Genomic DNA, 20,431 nt, shown 5'->3' with positions numbered 1-20,431 from the left:
TCTCGGTGGCAGCAACATCTGGCTCACATCTGTTTGAGGGTTTATCTTCTCTTTACTTTTTTTCATTCAGCATGTGCAAGCGTTCCAAATAAAGCTGCCTGTGATCCATCAATTGATGGAAGAGTGTAACGCACTCCTGGACGAAACACACTTTGACGATCAATGATGTACCTGAGCCAACACCAGGGAGACTATCTCACGTAAACGTGCGTAATCTGGTCATAATCTATGTGTCGGTTACATCATGATCGTCTATCTGGCTGATCTGGTGAAGTGGACGTGAATAAAACCTAGAAAGCTGAGAGTCCCACAGATGTACTTGTGATGCAGGCTGACGATTACATTAGATTACTTTTTTTTAAAACAAAGTGTTTTCTTAAGCAAATAGAAATAGACTCACGTGGATTCAGTTCTTTGACCGGCTCTGGTCTGGTCCTCAAGAGGTCTGCAGGCGCAGTGTCGTGATAACAACATTTAAAGAGTTTGGTGTCGTCTTCAGACAATAAAAACTATATAAAAAGATTATTTAAGCATAGGATTATTTTAACCTCTTTTGAGTCTCTCTATATATAAAATACAAGAAACTCTGCTGTTACTCAGTAATTGTCTCACGTTGGAATCAATAAAGTCAATCAATCAATCAATATGTCTGAGTGAAAAAGAGGATAAAAGCTCTTTTGAAATATGATGATATGGATTCAATGGCCTGGTTTACTGTTGGGTTGGTGACCTTTCAGTACACAACGGACCCCAAGTGCGCAGGAAGATTCTCTAATGACGCTGCTGTAATAAACTCAGTCTTGTCACTCACTCACTCACTCACTCTCGGTGCCACGATGAATGATTGATGTGACATCATCTAATCCAGGTGCACTGATGCATTTTTCATAAAGGTCAAAACAGAACAAGTTGTAATTAGTACTCGTTTTACGCTCCATAACTCTGTGAGTTTTGTGATTAATGTTTCATTTTCCACGTCATGAATTAAACAAAGCAAGAGAGTAAGTGGACAACACACACGAGTCATGGTCAGTTTTTAGATGGAACATTTCTGTATCACTTTTTTTTTCTTTTTTTTACATCAAGGCACACTTTCTCAAGAAAACTAATTAAATTGTGTGAACCATATTTGTTCTTAAAATACTGTTTAATACATATTCACTTAAATATTTGTGTTTTAGACTTTAATCATTAGAAATGTTTGGATGATGTCTTTCGTATTGTCATAATTGTAAGAAAGTGCAATACAATTATCTATTTAAGATTGTTTATGTTTGCATGTACATTTAACAACTGAAAGAGATACAGAAATAGAAGACAACCTGTGAGAATAAAATGTAACTGAATGAATTTGCACATAATTAAATATATTACACACTACAATATAAAAACACAAAAACAGAAACAATAATATATATAACTTTAAATGAACAAATAATTTAAAATATATTTAAAACTAAAATCTAAACTTTGCTGGAGAAATTATAAACGCGCTAAAAACTGAACATCTTTGTAGTAGTTAACATATTTTGTCACTAGAGGGCGACAACACCGCAGCGATGTTACAAAACTCACTGGCTGTTGAAACGTGGACTCCAGGTTTTCATAATCAATTAAGACAAACAAATGAATGAATATTTACATTCCGCGTTTAGTTTCACACAATGTTAAGTTAACTTCACGTACATTAATTACATTGAATCGATCTACATTGGAAGTCACCAGGAGTCTTAAAAAAATGACAGAGTTGATGGTTTGAGTTTCTTCTAGTCCTTCAATCATCATCATGTAACGTTTCAAAAAGTGTTTAGATTTCTATCCATGTCCACAAATATTGACAAGATGTTGACACTCATATTGAGCATACGTTTATCTAAACGTTTGTCTGTTTTCTAATCCATATCTTACTTTATTTTAATATACAAATCACTGGGGAAAAAAAGTAGGATTTTTACTAACCGTTTCCAAAAGGACTGTCTTAAAAGTGCAATTTTCCATCTCAATAGTGGTGTGGTTGATAGTTGTAATGAAGAAAATATTACATGAAATAGTTTTGATAAAAGCACTGTTATATTGTAAAGTTTAAAGTGAAATAAGAATAGAAGTGTCTTCACAGAACTCGAATATCGTTGTACTTTTATTTTATTAATCAACTTGTGTTGTCACCGTCAGTTCTAAAAATAGCTGTCGTACAAAATGCCATGATGTGTTTATTTTCCTCTCAAAAGTTCCTCTGCTCGTGCCTCGGCGAGAGAGAAGAGTTGTGACGCAGGTCTCTCTCGCAGGAGTTCCTGGAGGATCCAGAGCGCTCGGTGTCCACCTGCTGGGAACTCTCGCATTCCAACGAGCGGACTGACGACGAGCAGCAATAAAACACCTCCCTGGGAAGATCTTTTTTTTCTCCAAAATGAGCGCGTCTTGGATTAAAAAGTCAGGAGTGTGTTTCCTCTGAGCATCTTCCTCTGGAACACCTTTTCATTCACAACATGTCATCCACAGCACTCGTGTGTGTCCTGCTGCTGTCACTTCTACAATTCTGGTAAGTTTTCTTTTTCTTCTTCATCTCCATCCTTCACTGACCTGCAACACATGACAGAACTTGCATTCACTAGTTCTCATTGACAGCTCCCTGACCATGGAGTCTGAAGAGGACTATGAGGATGTGAACATCAACCAGATGTTAGTTCCCAGATCTCATCAAAACGACGCCACAGAGATCCTCAATAATCTGCTGAAAGAATACGACCGGAAGCTGCGACCTGACATTGGAGGCGAGTCTTGTGTTTAGGTTTTTATTTTTATTAATGAATAAATGAAATTGTTTACAACTGATGATGTAGATGATTGAAGAAGATTGTGTGACTAACAAACACAGTCACAATATTTTGGCTTACCTTTGTTCGGAAACACAACTGTTAAGTTCATGTCGGTATTTCAAAAATGGCTTTTAAATTAAAACCATCCGTCATTAGGTAATATATAAATACCTGATATATATATTTATATATATTTCTTATACCATCCCCATCATCTGTAATTGTTTGTGTTAACCAACATTTTTTCACTCTTTTTCAACTAATTTTTTTTTTTTTTTTTTATGAAAAATTTCTGTATTGCTGTGGCTAATTGGAATAAAAAAAATCTCCTGAAGAAGACCTCCTGAGGGATCAATAAAGTTCTACCTAACTTAACTTTTTAATTACGTTTTTAACAATCAACATTACTCTAGCAGATCCTAAGGTTTTGACTTATCTACTTATCATAAAATTAGCTTTTACTTTTCCGCACAAAATGACAAGCAGTACAACTACGTATATAATAGAAGCTAAAGATTATGAAGGTGATGTCACTTCACCTGAGAAAATGACATTGTCCTGTGAAGTCTTATGTTCTCACTTTAGGATAACAATGAGCAGCATGGACAAGAAACTTTGCCACAGTATGTCTGCTGGGATAGGCCCTAGAATCCTGCTCTCCAAGAACAGGGTATCAAGGACTGATTTTCCTAGACACTCTGCTTAGTACTCAGCCAAACCTCCTGACAGAAGCTTAAATCGATCCACTTTTTTGCCTCCAATCCAACCACATAAAAGGATCAATAGCTGAATATGTTGTCAGCAAGCTCTCTCAGCAGGTGGACGAACTGCAACAGGTTGTTATCGTAACGCTCTCCTTTCAAAGCCCTGTGGCTCTGCCGTTCTCTTTTGTTTGACGCTCAAACCATCAATAAGCTGCCTGCATGTGTTCCTCTTAGCTCTGGTTAGTTACCGCCTGGTGATCCAGATCGAACAACAGTCCCAGAATAGACCGCCGCCTTGCCTCTCAGTGTGTCATTAAGATTTAGTCTAAGTGTTGGTGAGATGGAGGCCATCGGGATAATGTGTCCCTTGATGGTGAAGAAAAGTGTTTGTGAACAAGGATTAAGATTTGGGTGAAAATCTGTTAAAATAGAACAAATGAATAGTAAATCATCTGCGTATGGTTGACTGCTTGTCTGACGATATTGTGTGTGGTGCCTCCTGCTTGTTGTTCAATGAAGGTGCAATACCCCGAGTTATTGATTTCATAACTTCAGGTTCTACGATTGGTGTGAACGGCAGCGTTCAAAACAGTGTGAGCTACTGATCCTGTCGCCACGTCGAGGAGATAGGCTCCAGCAAAGGTTGAGGTGGACGCCCAAGAAGTGGCTGAGCAGATGTCCTCTGCTGCAACACCCCGCAAAAGAGCCACTGAGGCTGCCACACCGCGGGTCGAATGTTCCCTCAGTCCACTGGGAGCAGAGCCACACGCTGCCTGGGAAGCCCTGATAATGGCCGATCTCACCCGATGAGAGAACCTCTGAGGGGGGACTGCCTCACCCAGCCAAAATCTACCATGACAGATGATGAAGGCATCAGAGCGCCTTAAAACGGCCATCCGCCGCAAGTAACAGGTCAAAGGCCTCACTGGACACAACAGGTGAAGACGTTCCTGACCCGGGTCCAAGTGGGGCTGCAGATGAAAGGCCCGCGGCGTGAGAATCGTCGCCCGTAAGGAGGAGCTGAGAACCTACGGCTGGCGCATTGACACCGATGACTTCTCCAAAGGAAGAACACGCAGGGCTTATGTAGAGAGCTAAAAGCTTACTTGCTCTCCTCGTGGATGTCAGCGGCAGAAGGAGCGAGACCTTAAAAACAAGATGTCACTCATTTGCAGCAAGCCCAGCCGCACTGCCGTGAGAGCTGCCGCCATGAGCCCCGGGAGGGACATAACAGCGCCTGCTGACGTCACATAATGTCAAGCTTCCAGCAACTGTGTTGTCAGTGGACTAATGGAGGGAGCACAAAATTCTCTTGCTCTCTTCGTGGATATCAGAAGGAGGGAGACCTCATAAAAATGATGTCCAGTGGGACTTGGTCAAGAGGCTCAAAGGTCGGGCCTGTGAGAGAATTCATCTCTAGCTGGAGATCCCACTGAGGGCCGGAAGGCCTCACAGAAGGTGGGAGCCCTTTTAAAACCGCACCACCAGAGGGTGGGTATGAGCCAAAGAACCCTTGACCCGACGTTCCTCGTTGCTATAGCTGATGCCAACACTCTCAGTGTCGCCACAGTCCGTTCGTTATCCAGAAAATGTTGCAGGAAAGACAGGTCAGCAGAGACAAAACAGGAGCTGGGGTCCGGGGACTTGTCTGCACACTAGAAAGAAAGAGTGTCCTGCTCAGCTCATCCCTTGCAAGAGCCACACTTTTAGAGGCAGATCCAGCACCGGGGGTGTCGTCAGAGTCCTACCTTCCTAACACATAGCAGCGGAGGTCCAATGGATAGCCAATGGGCTCCCTATCGCCATCTGCATCAGGTCTGGGAACCACAGTGCCTCTGGGGAGTCTGGTGCCACCACTTTTAACCTCAGATGCTCCTGCTCAGCTCTCTGAACCAAGGGAAGTAGTTGCGGAGGAGGGAAGGCAACAGTAGCCCGGCCGGCCAACTTGAGTAACACTCTCAAAACAAACCACAGAAGAGTAATCCGTTTTTATAGACGTAGGAGATTGCTCAACCGCAGCTGCTGCATCTTCAGTGGATCTCCTCTACCTCATCTGCAGTACAGAAGTGAGCCCGCCAAGTCCACTGCAAGAGGGCCATGTTGTCTGCAAGAGGTCTTACCTGGATTGCTCTCGCACACCTCATGGCGATTGCTATGCTGCGATCCGTGTTGTTAAAACAACTGTCGTCCTCATCCTCGCGGTCTCTTCACGATCAAGGGACAACTCGGCTCAACTCTTTTGGGCATAAAAACCTTCTTCTTCTCATTAATTTAGAACGTGAGCTTGTCGAGTGCACCGCACAGAATAGCTAAGTTGTTTGCGAGGGAGACCCCTGTTAAACAACATTGCCGTTGACCCGTCTTTAGCCCTTGGAAGAGCCACAGGATGGACCGGCAAGAGCCGACTTGCCCATCCCGACTCTCAGTCCGCAAGTAAAACGAGGCGCCGACCCGGTTTCCCCTTCCACTCTAATCGTATCCGAACAGGGTGCTGGGATCCTTCTCGTAACACTGCCGGTCTTCCTCCTGATCATAATCAGTCCATGATCTCAAAGGATGAGGAGGCGTGAGTCAACAAGCCTCGAACGCTTCCCGTCGCTGTGAAGTGCGCTCAGCAGGCCACACAATCAGCCATCGTGTGGTTTGGGCCTAGGCAAACAAAGCAGTGGACACGTTGCACCCGCTCTCCTGGGAGGTTTAGCACGTCATGCAAACACATTTGTCCACTTCAATATTCATTAGTTCACTCACATTCGCCATCATTACATACCACTGTGATCTTTTTGCTTTTCCCCTCTCAGGAGCTTTCTGCCGAGTTGAAAAGGAGTTGAAGTGCGGTGGGTATTCCCCACCTCTTATAGGAAGTGGGCTGCACCCAGCTGGGTGGCTTGTTCGAGGGCCTAGCACCAAAAGAACCTCCAGCCTTTGGTGACCACATTATGGAAATAAGTGGAATGAAGGATTTCAAACAAAGTTTGATGTAGTAATTGTCTGACAGCTTAATTAGACTAATGATATTAGATTGCCAGCGCACAACACACTTTTCGGAATCCAAAATTAAATTGATTGGCTTCATAGAATCAACAACGGAAATTTTTCAAGATCAATCATAAGAGCAGCCCTCTGCCAAGCAGCTCATTTGCATGTGCTTTGTGATTTTCTATTGAACCCAGTACCTTTGTTAGTATTTGAAAGATTGTTCAATGCAATGAGCTCAGTTGGACAGTAATAGTCTTCTAGAACACACTTGCATAACAGAACGTCTACAAAACAAGCATCCCTCAAATGATTTGTGGATCCAGATTGTAATTTGAACCAGCCTTTTCTTCAGCCATCACTGTTGGCTCGCTAACGGAAAGTGGGGTGGGGGCTCCTAACAAGAGCCACTTTAATGGGCCCTTAAAAATAATGTTTATTAATACTCAACACTGAATATCCAAATTAATGTGTAGCTGCAGACATAGGAGGAAGTACTACTACTTTCTATCCATTCCTTCATCCTAATCTTTCTGTTAACAATCATAGAAGTCTATCAATTCTGTTGGTACTCTAGTTAAAATCCATTTCCTTCATCATGATCTGTATCTGAGATGCAAGCAGTTATTCTGGACCGGTTACCTGATCCACCTGGGTCACGTCTACCTGCAATAACAGATAAATGGGCAAACAAATGACATTAAAAACTTAAAAGTAGTAGATCCATGTAAGCTACCATGAACAGAAGAATAAATTGCACCAACATATTAACGTATTTAAAAATAAATTAAAAAAAGCTTTTTTTCAACATGAATAGACACCTTAAAATGAATGTGACAATGAAGTTATTCACAGGTGTTCTGAGGAACAAAGGGAGCTGGTTCTCAAACGGTGCATTTCCAAGCGAATCAGCTTAATAATCATGGCAACGTGTGGCGCTACAGTTTGGGTCAGCAAACTCATTTTTAATTGCAGAGCCAATGACGCATGTCACTTGTCACTATTGTGCTTCCTCTGTGAAACTTTGGACAAAATCACAGCAGGGTTATGTGTCTGACACATGTGCTAGAGTCGCACTCTTTTATGTCGTTCACACAATTTCAAGGAAGTCACAGCGGAGCAGAAACAATCAGTGTTTCATCAGGGGACCATGAGCATGTTATAATCTGCTGACAATGCAGATTGATTAAGATTGATTGTGATAATTGTGTGTGGCTTTGGCTCCGAGTTGTGCGACTCCCTCGGGAGTTGTGTTGTTGCAGTGAGACTACAGTTGCAAATCAAGTAGCTCTATGCTACAGACTCGGGTCGATTTACTCCATGTACTCTCCTAATGTTATGAAACATACAATGGTTAATTGATGACGCAAGTCTTCACAGTTGTGCATCAGTCGTATTTTACGTGCACAGATACGACCCCTGGTGGTTCCTCAAGCAGCTTCTCTTTTCCCTGGCCTGAAACAAGTGTCTTATTGCCGAAGCATTTATTTTCTTTTATTCTTAAATAATAATTACTCTTGTCTGCTTTTTGTAACATGTTTGGAAGAGGACTGTGTCTCTTAAATAGTTGTTGGACTCTATTGTATCATCAGTTTGTGTCTGTTTGTACAAAACTCTCTTTTAGTTTAAATATTAACATTAGAAAATGTGTTTAAGCCCTGCCCAATGAAAATGCTTCATTTTTACCATAACCACACCCACTCTATTGTGATTGGTCAAAGATTGAGGTTTGTCACTGCTTACCATTAATCCCAGAAGTCTCCACCTCCAAGGCTCTCGTTGTATAAACAAAGCGGACGTGATAACAGCTGGCTGTAGGAGGAGTGAAGACAATCATTACGTCATAATGGACTCCGCTCTCGTAACCTCTCGTTCGCTGATATTTCAGACGGGTTAGATCTTTATAAAGTAATAATTTGAAAACATCATCATGATGAGAGACTTTCTCTTGGAGAGGAAGACTTCAACATTTGAAAACATGCAAGAGAGTCAGGACACTCAGCATCAATGGTTCTGTATTTTAACAATAGATTGAAAACATCACGTCGACTGACTCCACAGCAGGAGGAGGACGACGGTCATGTGCGTGACACCAAATCATGAGTCATTATTAAGTGCAGGGTTTGTTGAGTGCAGCAGTAAACACGATGTTTCAGTAGATGTCTGGAGAGAAAGTGTGTGTTGAGCCGTGAGTAACTCCTGACATAGAGGTCCTCCTCAAGGAGAAGAAGAGAGGTCTTAGACGAGGAAGTAGAGAGCAGCTGAAGACTGCAGTACATGTTTGCAGCTACTCACACGACCTGTTGCATTGATTCAGACGCAGGAGAGGTACTTGGAGAAAATCAGCTTCATGACATCAGTTGATGCACTCAAGCCTATGGTCGATCAACACTGGGTTATTGATCAGAATTAGATAAATAATTAAACTAGAAATAAAATATATTCTTATTTGTGTATTTGACAAAAAACGTTTGTTCCTCAGAAAAACTTACGCAGGTGACCCTTTGTGTGTTTCTGATGCATGGAGTTTAAATTGAAAGATGAAAAAAGTAGATTAATGCGAACACAAAAGCACATCAGCGATGATGTAAGAAGCAGGCAGGTAAAGTTAGCAAGGATGCTGAGGCTCTCTCTAAACCATCCTGCAGCTTCAACACCCCTCTGCTTGATTTTTGTCTCAAAGGCATCACACATTGTTGACTCTCTCAGACACTCAGTTGGTGGTCGTAACAAAGACGTCTACACCTCATTGGTGACCTCATGTACCGAAGTGCACTCTATGGGAAGAAAGATCTTTACCGTCTAAAATCTCAGCGAACGCTTTCCAAAAGTGTGTGTATCGCTGGAGCATTGATAGATGTCACGTCGGACATTATCACAAGAATAATCATCTGCCTCAAGGTAACCAACTATTTGGATCAGCAGTGTCCTTGAGAAGGTCGGACACGCTCATACCCAGAGTGATACTGATTTCAGTCGTTTGTTTGATTTAAACCAATCAAGGAGGCTGAGAAGATAAATTGAATGTAAGTGCAGGATTTAAAGGCATATTCATTTCTTCTGTGTCTGTTATTCCGGGGGGTTTAATCTGGCTGAGTGTGGATGATAGATGACAAGGGCATGACAAGGGCATCAGCAAACTTTTCCTTCATCAGATTTCCCATTTCAAACATTTGATCTAAGAGAAGAGGCAGAGTTTAAAACGTGGCGATCAGTTATCCAAAGGAATTTGGCCATGAAAGTGCACAGTTGAAAACCACACCCCTTTTTGCGCATATAAATTGTATATATATATATATATATATATATATATATATATATATATATATATATATATATATATATATTTATATATATATATATATAGAAGAGGGTGACAGAGAGCCTGTTCAGGGTGGATGGAGTCTAATTGATGATAATCTGTTGAATTAAACAAATCTGTCAATTAATCATCAAACAATAACTGATAGATAATAATGCAATATCATGGTCAGAATGTTGTCGACAGAGCAGAGCGAGTTAATTTAAGTTCAATATTTTCTGTGAGTTACAGCCTCAGAGATTCAATACATGGAGCTGTATTCAGAATTTAGTCTACCAAACTCTTCCACTCAGCTTTTTTATACCTTAGTACTGCCAGAGCTTTAGCAGGTGACTGAGTACTTAAGTGGTTCTGTGGACAGGTTCACAATAACCGCCTGTAGCTTGAAAAAAAGGAGTCATGTGACGCACCACGGCGTCTTACTGGTACAAAAGGGACGTGATCCGGCATCCAATTTTTTCCATGGATTTTTACAGTATATACAGTTTGGACAATCCACTGATTGGAAAAAGGTAGGCAAAAACTCTCCATAGATAGAAAAACATTTGATCTTATTTGGAAGATTTGAGCGGCACCGACAAGCATCTGATGACTGATAAGTCGGTGCTTGACTCTATGATTCTATTATAAATGTCTCGCTGACCTTTTTCCATCAAAGATCTCCTCTCAGGAGTCGCAGGTTTCTAAAAATAGACACTGATTATAGGTCATAAAGAGGCCAGTCAGTCTGTGCTTGAGATTGAACCAGCTCTTGTGTTTGATTGAATGTCTTGCGTGGTGGACGGTCGAGGCGACCTCCATAAGTATTCTTTTAAATGCCACAACTTAAATGTCACATGCGTACAATGGAAGGGGGGTGGCTGGACAATAGTTTATATGTGTAAACAGCAATCGCACAATGCTGCTTTTCTACCTAACAGGTACTTTTATAGCCCATATTGAGGCCCATGTTAAACCATGATTATAAATATGAAGTTGAATAAAGGTCAACGATGATTCTATGATTAAACATTTGTTAGTAAGTTGATCTGATAAAATACATCAGCGGATCATCATCATTTAAGGATGATCTTTGGTCTGATGGAGACAATCTTTTTTAATTTATTCTGCATAAAATTGTCAGGAAATTCACTAAAGGCATTTACAAAGTCCATATGTGGGCCCTGAGCAGGTTTCATATGGCCTTTGTTATAAATCGTTTTATTTAAACTTTGAGTGAAAATACACAATATCTAAAACAAAAATCAAAACCAACATATAGTAAGTAAAGTAAGTAAGTAATGGTTATTTGTAAAGCGCCTTTCTAGACCAGGGTCATAAAGTGCTTTAACAATCAAAAACAATACACAGTTAAAATATATACTTAAAAAGGCCAAGACACATATCCCACAATGTGTTGTCATACAGAAAAACTACACAACATCCTAATAAATATAGATTGTTTATAACGATAAAGGGACTCGTGATCAAGTTTCCATGGATTTTTTTTCAATGGTCAAGTCAGGCCACGTGGAGGATGAAAGCAGAGATTAAGATCATTTAAAATAAACTTTATAATGTATTATTTAAGTTCCACACAGCTGTGGTATGAACAGTGTGTCGTTGATTAGTCGCCTCATCCAGAGCTGCAGGTCCACAATAACCTCAACACCTCAACCAAGAATGGCAGGTGGAAATAATCCTTCTGCAGATTTAATTGGTTGAGACATGAAGACTTCCATCGAGGAGTAATGTGAAATGATAGAGCAGCTTTTGGCTCTGCAGGCGTGAACACTGTCGACCAAACTGTCTCAGCTGTCACCGACGCTTCCAGAAGGTTCAGGTTTAAGTGACACTCAGCGTCCGACCCCAGCGGACCGGACCAGAGAACTATATTTGAGTTTTAACTGCAGCCATAAGTCTGTGACCTGCTGTTTGTCAAGAGGGCTATAAAACTTTGATATGTGCGAGTCTCATATTGTGAGGGCCTTTCTGACCTCAATGAGAACTTTCTGAGGGAACATTTGGATCATAAGGAAATAATCACCTGGAACTCTGAATCGCTCACCTCATTCTCACCATCAGAATATAATATATTTATTCATATTTATGTCTCACTACTATACATTAATAAATAACTTTTCCAATGTATAAATGTAATTTTATTATTTTCCTTTCTTTCTTTTCTCCAACTTCACTCCACACATTTATCCTTTAAATATTATGCTGCTCTTGAGAGCTCATTTTTGGGAATATTTACAAAAAATATAATTTATAAAAGAAGAAAAGGTGTTGTGAAAAGTAGAATAATTTGTTGTGTTTCTTTTTATTATTCATCACTTAGACAGACATGTGGCCTTTGTGTTGATTTTTATGTATATATAAAATTTAAATAATGTGTTTTGTTATTGTAGGCGTTAAGTGACATGATCAAATATTATTAATATTAAATACTTGCTAAATCAACTTGATTGTATTTCTTAAGTTTTTGTGTTAACATTAAGTGTTTTTAAATAGACGTTTATTTAAACTGTAGGTTGTTATAAAGTTGTTATTTTTCTTACAGGGAAACCCACAGTTATTGATGTGGACATATACGTGAACAGCATTGGACCAGTGTCTTCAATAAACATGGTGAGTCCCTTTTAATTTAAGAGTACAATCATTAAATCCACGGAATGTAAAACTGTATCATGGGAATGGAATTTTACAGGTTAGATCAGAAACTAGTTGTTACTGTACACTGTAACATATTAATTACAAGTCGTCCCACCATGGTCCACATAGGGGTTAAAGACCAGGGATGTCTTAGGTCTGCTAAGCCAAGGGATGTTGTGTCCACGGCTAACTTTGCACTGTCGCTAAGCTACCTTGTTCCGAGTCGGCGAGGGTTCTCTCACTGCAGAACAAGAAAGAACCCTGAGCACCTTTGTCTGTGCTACACCAGGGCCTACATGGCTGAGTCTGTAAAGGATGATGTGGTATCTCCTTAGAGATCTTTTCACCGGTTGAGATCTGACGTTGCTTGGACAGCAGGTCATTCCTACGTCGATAGCCTGAGGGCTCACTTCACACATGGTGTGTCTACCTCAGTAGTCCTTTCGTAGGGGGGACATCTGTGTGACATTCCACGTGTAGCCCACAAGTCCTAGGCTGTCAGGATCCATGCCGTTTGTCTTCACTTTAGTATTAACCAATTGCTATCTCTAGAGGATGAGCACTATGTAGTAGAATCTATGTCTCCCAGGTGTCCACCCTTCTGGACTGAGCCTCAGTAGGTGGTCAGGTACCTGCCACCCTTTACTGGAGAGGTGGTTGGGCTGCCACCACCTGGTTGGTGAGTACATTGAGCCATCTCAGAAACTTTAGGATTAACCCATAGCAAAGCTTTATTGATGGCTTTGCATTGTTGGTAGAACCCGGATAACAATAGGTAACCTGAGGGTTCTATTGGCCACACTGGATTTGAAACTCCATCACCTGTACACATCCACACACCAGAGTCTCAATCGTCTGAAAGCTCAACTTGTTTTTTGCAGCAGGTTCGTGGGAGTGTAATTCACCTTGCTGGGTTGTTGTGAGGGACTTTTAACACTTGTCGGAGCACTCTCTGTAATTAGAAGACACCATCAGAGGAGATTTTAAATTTAGCAACAGCTGCCATCAAGCTATTGTTTTAATTACAATGCAGGATTGAGTCTTGGGCGTCATGACACCGGGAAGAGTCTACAATTACTGTTATAAAGCATTTCCATAAACAGCTTTATTGATATTCATGACCTCGGTGAACTGCTCTGCTGTGGCTGTTACGAACACTGATGAACAGCAAAGTAGACGCTAACTTTTCAGCAACAAAAGATGACGTGAGACGGATGATAATCCTGTCTATCACAGGAACAATAGAGAGCTGCAGCTCAACTCTCTTCGAATTCAAAATAATGATTTATCATTTTATATAAATGGCTGATGTTCTGTTGTGACGGAAAATAGTTTTTAACTTCCCTCTCAGGTCCTAGCGCAGGGGTGTCAAACTGGTTTTCACCAGGGGCCACATCATCATAATGGCTCCCCTCAAAGGGCCAGATGTAACTTATAAATGTAATTAAATGTAAGCTAATGTAAAATAAATATAACTACTCCTTAATGTTAAATTACTTTGAATTTATTACTTGAGAGGGGGCATAACTACTGTAAAACCAACAATTGTGAGCTGCTAAAAACATGTGTGATGTAGTATTTTACAATTAAATAAAAATGGCTGCACACAGCCTTGCATGTGGTGCACTAAATAAGATATATAAGGTAAGGCAGGCGGGCCACATAAAATCACATGGCGGGCCACATTTGGCCCGCGGGCCTTGAGTTTGACACATATGTCCTAGCGTCTCAAACTGTAGTGTAAGGGGAACAACCAGAGGTCGATTTTTGTCCAGACTGGGCCAAAGGTTGTGGTGTCTGTAACCTACAAATGTGGAGGAAAAGATTGAAATTGTCTTTAAGGTGTTTTTTAATGAACTAATATTTTGTTATGTAAGGATTTTTGGTTTCACTGTGAATTTGGAACATTTTTCAAAAGGACAACTTTTTAAAAAGAAGCAAGGAGCAACATGCTAACATTATTCCTTGAACTTTTTTGAAAATCCAAATACACTTAAAATGTAATATCCAAAAATATACTTCTAGATTATTAATAATTGGTTTAAAACCAAAGTAAAAATGTGTATTGTATGTATTCAACAAATCACTTTATATATCAATCATTTCTTCTGACTGGTATCTAAAGTCACCTACAAAAAGGCAACAATGAATTCACAACCTGTAAAATGTGGCGCTCGGGCTTCTGCCAGAGAACTCATCTTTAACCCTTATGTTACCTCAGGGTCACCTCATAGGCAACACAAGGGATATCACAAACACATTCGTTTTCGGGCCAAGTGGTTATGTTTCATGTTGACTGTTCACGTCTGGTAAAACACACTTTAATCAAGACCAAAAAAAACACACTAAGTGACCTTTTATATGTGAATGGCTGTCAAAGCGCTTTGTGACCCTGGTCTAGAAAGGCGCTATATAAATAGAGATTATTATTATTATTATTATTTTATTATCATAGCTTTAGTTGTTGCAGTGCATTGTGGGACTTGCTGTCACTAGTGGTGAGTGTACATGATTAATTCATGAATAGACTATCAACACGTGGGTCAGTGAAGTACTAGCACCATTCCCCCCTTACTAGTTATGCTTTCGTCAACCAGTGCTTTCATAATGAAATTTGGACTGGATTGAGAGAGAAGTTTTATAAAGATCCGTGGCAGCATCCACATAAACACCTGATCTGTCCAGGCTGATTTTTCCATCGCTGCGCATGTTACCTCACATGATGCATTTCCAGTTGCACAAACAAAAATGTCTGAGATGAAGGTAAACTTTCCTACTGACAATATTGTAGTATTACCATTAGAGAGTTTTTGCTATGGAGAAAATGACTGTTCTATGCTTGAGGCTATTACACCTTGGTGTGGCAAAACTATGAATCTCTGAGTAATTTAGACCTGGTTTAATGTCTGATGTCCGATGCAAATCTGAATCAGATAAAATACTCTTGTTTCATGTTAACAAAGAAGGTTGAACCAGATGTATCCGCACCTTGCGGTTATAAGAAGAAAATGTCGGTCTGACCCTCACCGCTAGGTACTACTTATTCATCATGTCTAATATAATTCCATCACCAAAAACGTAACCAGAGTTTTTATGGAGCGCAATGTCATCAAATTAGAATAAAGTTAAAGTATAACTGGCAGATTAAAATACTCAACTGAAACTAGGCTAAAAGGAGTATGGACTAAAACTGATTGGTGTCACCCTGACGCAAAGACAAATATCTGTGAGGTCAATTGCACGAACAATCTTCCTAACTACAGATCGACAATACAACAAAGAAGACCCCCTGCAGTGGTCAAGATCACAGTGTATGATCCTCCTACAACTGTGCGGTTGACAACCTGGTCTTCTACCAGACAAATCCCTTAATGTTCTTCACCTGTATGAAGAACAATTAAGTTAAAGAGCTGCTTATTAAAAAATAAAATGGTGTTTTGTTATTGCTATGTGTCTGAATTATTAATTAAAAATGTGCTCCATTTATTGTCTCTCCATTCTGGCCACTGCTCATGTTGGCACAGTACAGGGGCGCGAGGGAAATTCCCGTCATGTTGATATCAGAACACGATGCAGACGCTGAAGCGTCACTGTTGGTTTCTCAGCGGTAGATTTGACTAATGAATTCATCGGCACGAGGGTCACGAGTCGCTGTGAGTCCTGTCAACCGTAGAATAATAAGATCACTTCGATCACTTCCTGGTGCTACTCTGACTTCTCTGGTCGTTCTTGTCGGCGGCGTGTTCATGCTTATCGTGTTCATGACCATAAAGTGTTGGAATGATGATGATGGAGTGGCAGCTCAATTAAAGACACAACAGGCAAGAAAACAACAGATTTAATAGAGTAACTGAAAAGAAGAAGTTGATGGTGCGAGTACAAACTAGGGCAGCAAGCATGAGTGGGTGGTCTTGAATGAAGACGAGGAGAGGGAGGAAGATATCCGAGTGGGCGAGAGGAGGCTGAGCGACTGACCAGAGAACTGTTGAGGTGAAGCTGATTGAAGAACAACACAAGTGCTCACCTTATTGATGCACAAGAAAGGCAAATAGAGAAGCTTTAATCCTAAATTAGACGATTCAAATAGAGAGTAATATTGTCTTAAAACAACTAAACGCTCTGCTGCATAATCAGAAAATTGTAGATTTATACTGCGGAGATTCTTCCCTTTATGCATCGGCTGCAGCATGCAGGCAGTGCTTTTCACACACATTATGAGTAAAAAATTTGACGTCACTAAAGCTTGATTGACAGCTGTCAGGATGAGTTCACGTGTGCAAGTTTGAGCAGCACTTCATGACACCTTGTCGATGACTATCACACTTCAATTTTATTTATAGTGTCAAATTATAACAAATTTATCTCAAGACACGTGACAGTTTTAATAATACTATATGAGAGGGGAAAAAAAAGTTCAGGCCGATCACAATACGAGACAGTGGAGGGTATAAAGTGTGAGAGGATGTGGAGCTCTGTGGCTCGGGGGGAGATGGAGATGGAGAGGGTGGGTTTGAACGGCACAGGTGTTCAAGAACCAGACACAGAGAGAGAGCTTGTAACTAAAAACTCCTCCTCCAACAATCTAAGCAGAGGCCTAACTAGGCCAAAACCAAAAAAAACAGATTTAACTACCAACTTGCAGAACCTCAGTTTGGTCTTTGTTCAGTAAACTTATGTTTTGTGTCATCCAGAACTTGATATCTGTAAATCACGGGTGCAGTTGTGTTAGCGGATCACTTTCATCTGACTTTATTGGCAAATACAGTTGCATAATTGTGGACATTTATAAAGTTTTTCTGCCTAGTAGAAGCATATAGATTGTGAATAGGATCGGACCAAGAACAGAACCTTGTGGGACACCATAGTTGACCTTAGTGTGTGTCGATGAGAGGTGGTCGTTCATAGTGAGTCTGTATGAAAGGTAAGTCTGTGTGTGTGTGTGTGTGTGTTCAATTGTGTGTGTTTATATATATACATATAGCCATTTCTATAATTTCAGCCTGAGGCATCAGTTGTGTTGATTCTCATACTTGTCATCACAGATCACCTGTTTCAAATCGAACGTTCTCACATCTTTGTCAAAGTTCTGTCCACATTCATGCTTATAATATCTCAGAGGAATATAATATGGACGGAACAATGTTACAAGTTCAATTCCTTTAGCACGATCGTGGTTAGCAGTAATTACGAGATCAAAATAGCAACGTCTGAAACTGAGAAGGTGAGTTTTCATCAATCAAAGTGGAAAAGCTTGTTGTCGGATCCATTTCTTGGAGATGTTTGTATTTCCTTCTCGCCTTAAGCCAGATGGGTTTCTGCTTAATTGAGTTTTTATCAATATCAAATCCACTCAAACGTTGCATGCAGGAGATATACTAGGATGGGGGGAGTGTATGTGTGTGTGTGTGTGTGTTGGGGGGGGGGGGGGGTGTGTGTGATTAGGAAGTTCGTCTGGAATGAGCCAAACGATATGAAGGTATTGAGGACCTGCTTCACCCTCAGGGTTTGCTGAGATATTCAGATCTCTTACAAAAAACATGTGAGCCATCACGAATCATCACAGTAATGGCTGGAGTCTCACAGCCGCACGAAGACAGTCGAGTCCGAAATATGGAGGTTTATTAAGAAAACAGGAGATTTAAAAGTATTCTGTTAATATGAGTCGCAAAAATTGTTGCACAACTTTGAGAGTTTGCAATTCAGAAACCTCTGAAAAAAAGGATAACATCCTCAACCATCTTCCTTCTTGTTTCTCCAGACCAGCACAAATATTTACCAGCGCTCAAATATGTTCCTGGATCTGCCACAATATCAACATCGAAGAAAGATTTCAGTCTCTGGCGAGTTTCAGTCGAATGTTCTCCAGAAACCGTCCAGCGATAAACTCCTGATCCGAGCTTAGACTTGATTAATTAAAAATAGTGGTCGACATTTCTCCACCATATTGTGTCGGACAAAGAATGGTGGACGATCGTTTGTCATCGTCATATCTGAGGGCATCATGCTCCAGTGGAGCAAATAATCAAAGCTGCTGAAGGTGTCGGAGCTTGTATTTTTTAGTGGTTATATAGTATGAATTACTTAAACACGACATATGTCTCATATGGTTCACTTTAACAGTCATGTCTCAACACTGCCTCATTGTAAGGAGGTCATAGGTTTGATTCTGGTTCTAAACAACAAAACCCTTGGTCCTTTCTTTAAACGATTTTTTAGTTCTCAACACTGTATGTTTTTGGACTGATGGAGGAAACTGGAGTCCCCGGAGTAGACTCATGGTAGAGCAAAACACAGCATTATTCAGAAAGACTGGTCACAAACCTGCAATGTGGGTCAGTGAAGTACTAGTACCATTCCTCTCTTTACTAGTCATGCTTTCGTCAACAAGTGCTTTCATAATGAAATTTGTATTGAATTGAGAGAGAAGTTTTATAAAGATCTGCGGACGGCAGCATCCACATAAACACTTGATCTGTGCAGGCTTTCCATCACCGTGCATGTTACCTAACATGATGCGAGGCGATAGGTCAACTACTAAGCCACTGTGCACCCTGAAATAACAATGTCAAAACATGAGACCATGTTGTAGCTTTATTAATCTTAGTAATTAAAATAAATACATAAATAAATATTACATATTGGTTGTTTGTTTAAAGCTCATATTATTCGTTTTTCACCTGTTGACATGAAGAACATGTTTTATTATTCCTTTGGTTTTTTATTTTATTTTTCTCAAGTAGAAAACATATTTAACCTTTGCGCTATCTCAGGGCCTTTGGGTCACCTCGACCCGAGCTAACACAAGGGATAATTGATAGAATAAAAAACGCAATATAAATTGGAATTTTCCACTGTGATAAGTAAGTAATTAAAGGTTATTTGTAAAGCGCCTTTTTTAGACCAGGATCACAAAGCACTTTAACGATCAAAAACAATACACAGTTACAATATATACTTTAAAAGGTCAAGACACATAAGAAAACTGCAGGAGTCATCATAAAATCAAGGGAAAAGCCTGAACAAATAAAAATGTCTAAAGATGTTTCTTGAAGGAGTCAGTAGATCATCAAACACAGAGGGAGATGAAGATCGTTCCAAAGCTTAGGAGCAACAGCCTGGAAGGATTTCTCTCCTCTGGTCCTGAACCGTGTGCGAGGAACCATCAGTAGATTCTGATCCACAGACCTCAGAGCCCGAGCTGGGGTGTAAGTCTGGATCAGATCACTAATGTAAGGAGGAGCCTGACCATGAATAGATCTGAAAGTAAGAACCAGAATTTTGAAGTTGATCCTGAAAGAAACTGGCAGCCAGTGAAGAGTTTTAAGGATCGGGGAAATGTGAGTTCTTCTAGTGGAGCGGGTCAGAATTCTCGCTGCAGAGTTTTGTATTAACTACAGCCGATAATAACCATCCACTCCATCAGAATTTTTTTTTGGGCGAGAAAAAATAATCTCTGTTCCCTAAAAACTTCCAGTTGAACAAGAGGAAGTAATGACATTTCCATCGTGAAACAACAATGCATCTGGCTCAGAGTGTCAAGAACGCCAGCGTGAGAAACATTAGTTAGTAATCCCTGAATGGTCAAGATTCAACTCAAATATCAATATTTTGGTCGAATGAGTTTTATGTCTAGAATAAGACCAAAGAAATGTGCTAAAGATTTCCTGGAGATGGAGAACATCTTTTAAAATAAAAAAATGTAGCATTACTGTAATAATTTTGTTTCAGGATTTTACATTGAATCAGTCCAACACAGATGTATTTTTATTTTGAGCTGCAGAAGACTCACTCTTCCAAATCTCCCTCACAAATATTCTGAGTTTTGATCCAGGCCCCAAGTGAGAAGCTTTTAGTTGGCAATAATAGAAAATTAGGATATAATTTCTGAACATAAGATGTCTAATCAGAAATTGTTTCTAGATTTTATCAAGATGATTACAAATAAAGCAAAAGCCTGACAATTTAAGTCAAGTTTA

General features: G+C 40.2%; 1 protein-coding gene across 1 annotated transcript in view; it reads left to right on the top strand.

The window, feature by feature from the left end:
• The first annotated feature begins 2,399 nt into the window (after positions 1 to 2,399).
• Positions 2,400 to 20,431, top strand: part of gabrg3 (gamma-aminobutyric acid type A receptor subunit gamma3) — a 30,487-nt gene continuing 12,455 nt past the window's right edge. The window contains exons 1-3 of the mRNA XM_087784433.1: positions 2,400 to 2,539; positions 2,626 to 2,771; positions 12,364 to 12,431. Of these exons, the coding sequence (XP_087640559.1) occupies positions 2,487 to 2,539; positions 2,626 to 2,771; positions 12,364 to 12,431 (267 nt within the window). The 5' untranslated portion in view covers positions 2,400 to 2,486. The remainder of the gene's footprint in view (positions 2,540 to 2,625; positions 2,772 to 12,363; positions 12,432 to 20,431) is intronic.

This window comes from Callionymus lyra, chromosome 2, assembly GCF_982586985.1.
Source record: "Callionymus lyra chromosome 2, fCalLyr1.hap1.1, whole genome shotgun sequence".
Classification (NCBI taxonomy): Eukaryota; Metazoa; Chordata; class Actinopteri; order Syngnathiformes; family Callionymidae; genus Callionymus; species Callionymus lyra.
Note: the sequence above shows the minus strand (reverse complement) of the source record. Positions and strands in the feature narration are given on the sequence as shown.